Source organism: Aptenodytes forsteri, unplaced genomic scaffold (genome assembly GCF_000699145.1).
Source record: "Aptenodytes forsteri isolate BGI_AS27 unplaced genomic scaffold, ASM69914v1 Scaffold110, whole genome shotgun sequence".
Lineage (NCBI taxonomy): Eukaryota > Metazoa > Chordata > Aves > Sphenisciformes > Spheniscidae > Aptenodytes > Aptenodytes forsteri.
The window spans coordinates 263,429-264,494 of NW_008794583.1; the positions used below are offsets into that span (position 1 = coordinate 263,429).

Sequence of the window (1,066 nt, forward strand, 5' to 3'; positions counted from 1 at the left end):
CCATGGCCTCCATGGCCTCCCCACGCTGGCCCTGTGGTCCCCCCGGGGTCCCCACGGTGTCCCCGCTGTCCCCCCGGGGTCCCCACGGGATCCCCAGGGTCCCCACGGGGTCCCCATAGGGTCCCCAGGGTCCCCACGGCCTCCCCACGCTGGCCCTGTGCTCCCCGCGGGGTCCCCACGGTGTCCCCACTGTCCCCACGGGGTCCCCACGGGGTCCCCATAGGGTCCCCAGGGTCCCCATGGCCTCCCCACGCTGGCCCTATGGTCCCCGCAGCGTCCCCACAGTGTCCCCGCAGGGTCCTCGCACCCTACAGTCCCCGCTGTCCCCACGGGGTCCCCGTGGTGTCCCCAGGGTCCCCAGGGTCCCCATGGCATCCCCACGCTGGCCCTGTGGTCCCCCCAGGGTCCCCACGGGGTCCCCAGGGTCCCCACAGCGTCCCCATAGGGTCCCCATGGCGTCCCCACGGTGTCCCCGCAGGGTCCCCACACCCTATAGTCCCCGCTGTCCCCCCCAGGGTCCCCGCAGTGTCCCCATGGGGTCCCTGTGGTGTCCTCATAGGGTCCCCATGGCATCCCCACACTGGCCCTATGGTCCCTGCGAGGTCCCCGGGATCCCCACACTGACCCTATAGTCCCCGCAATGTCCCCACGGGGTCCCCACGGTGTCCCCACACTGGCCCTATGGTCCCCGTGGCGTCCCCAGGGTCCCCACGGTGTCCCCATAGGGTCCCCATGGCGTCCCCACACTTGCCCTATGGTCCCCATGGGGTCCCCATGAGGTCCCCGGAGTCCCCACACTGGCCCTATGGTCCCCGCGGGGTCCCCACGGGGTTCCCACAGTGTCCCCACGGTGTGTGTGTCCCCCCCGGGGTGTCCCCGCAGGGGGGGCCTGGTGGAGGCGGCGCTGGTGGCCCGGGTGAACGGGACCCTCCAGGACCTCGACCGGCCCCTGGAGAGCGACGCCGACCTGGAGCTCCTCGACTTCTCGACGCCGGAGGGACGGGAGGTGAGTCCCGCCGGAACCGGGGGCCGGACCCGCGCCCCGCTCCCCTCACAGCCTGTCCCC

General features: G+C 73.4%; 1 protein-coding gene across 1 annotated transcript in view; it reads left to right on the forward strand.

Moving 5' to 3' along the window:
- Positions 1-1,066, forward strand: part of RPRD2 (regulation of nuclear pre-mRNA domain containing 2) — a 36,497-nt gene that overhangs the window by 17,000 nt on the left and 18,431 nt on the right. Inside the window, exon 12 of the mRNA XM_019470276.1 lies at positions 883-1,006. Coding sequence (XP_019325821.1) covers positions 883-1,006 — 124 coding nt within the window. The remainder of the gene's footprint in view (positions 1-882; positions 1,007-1,066) is intronic.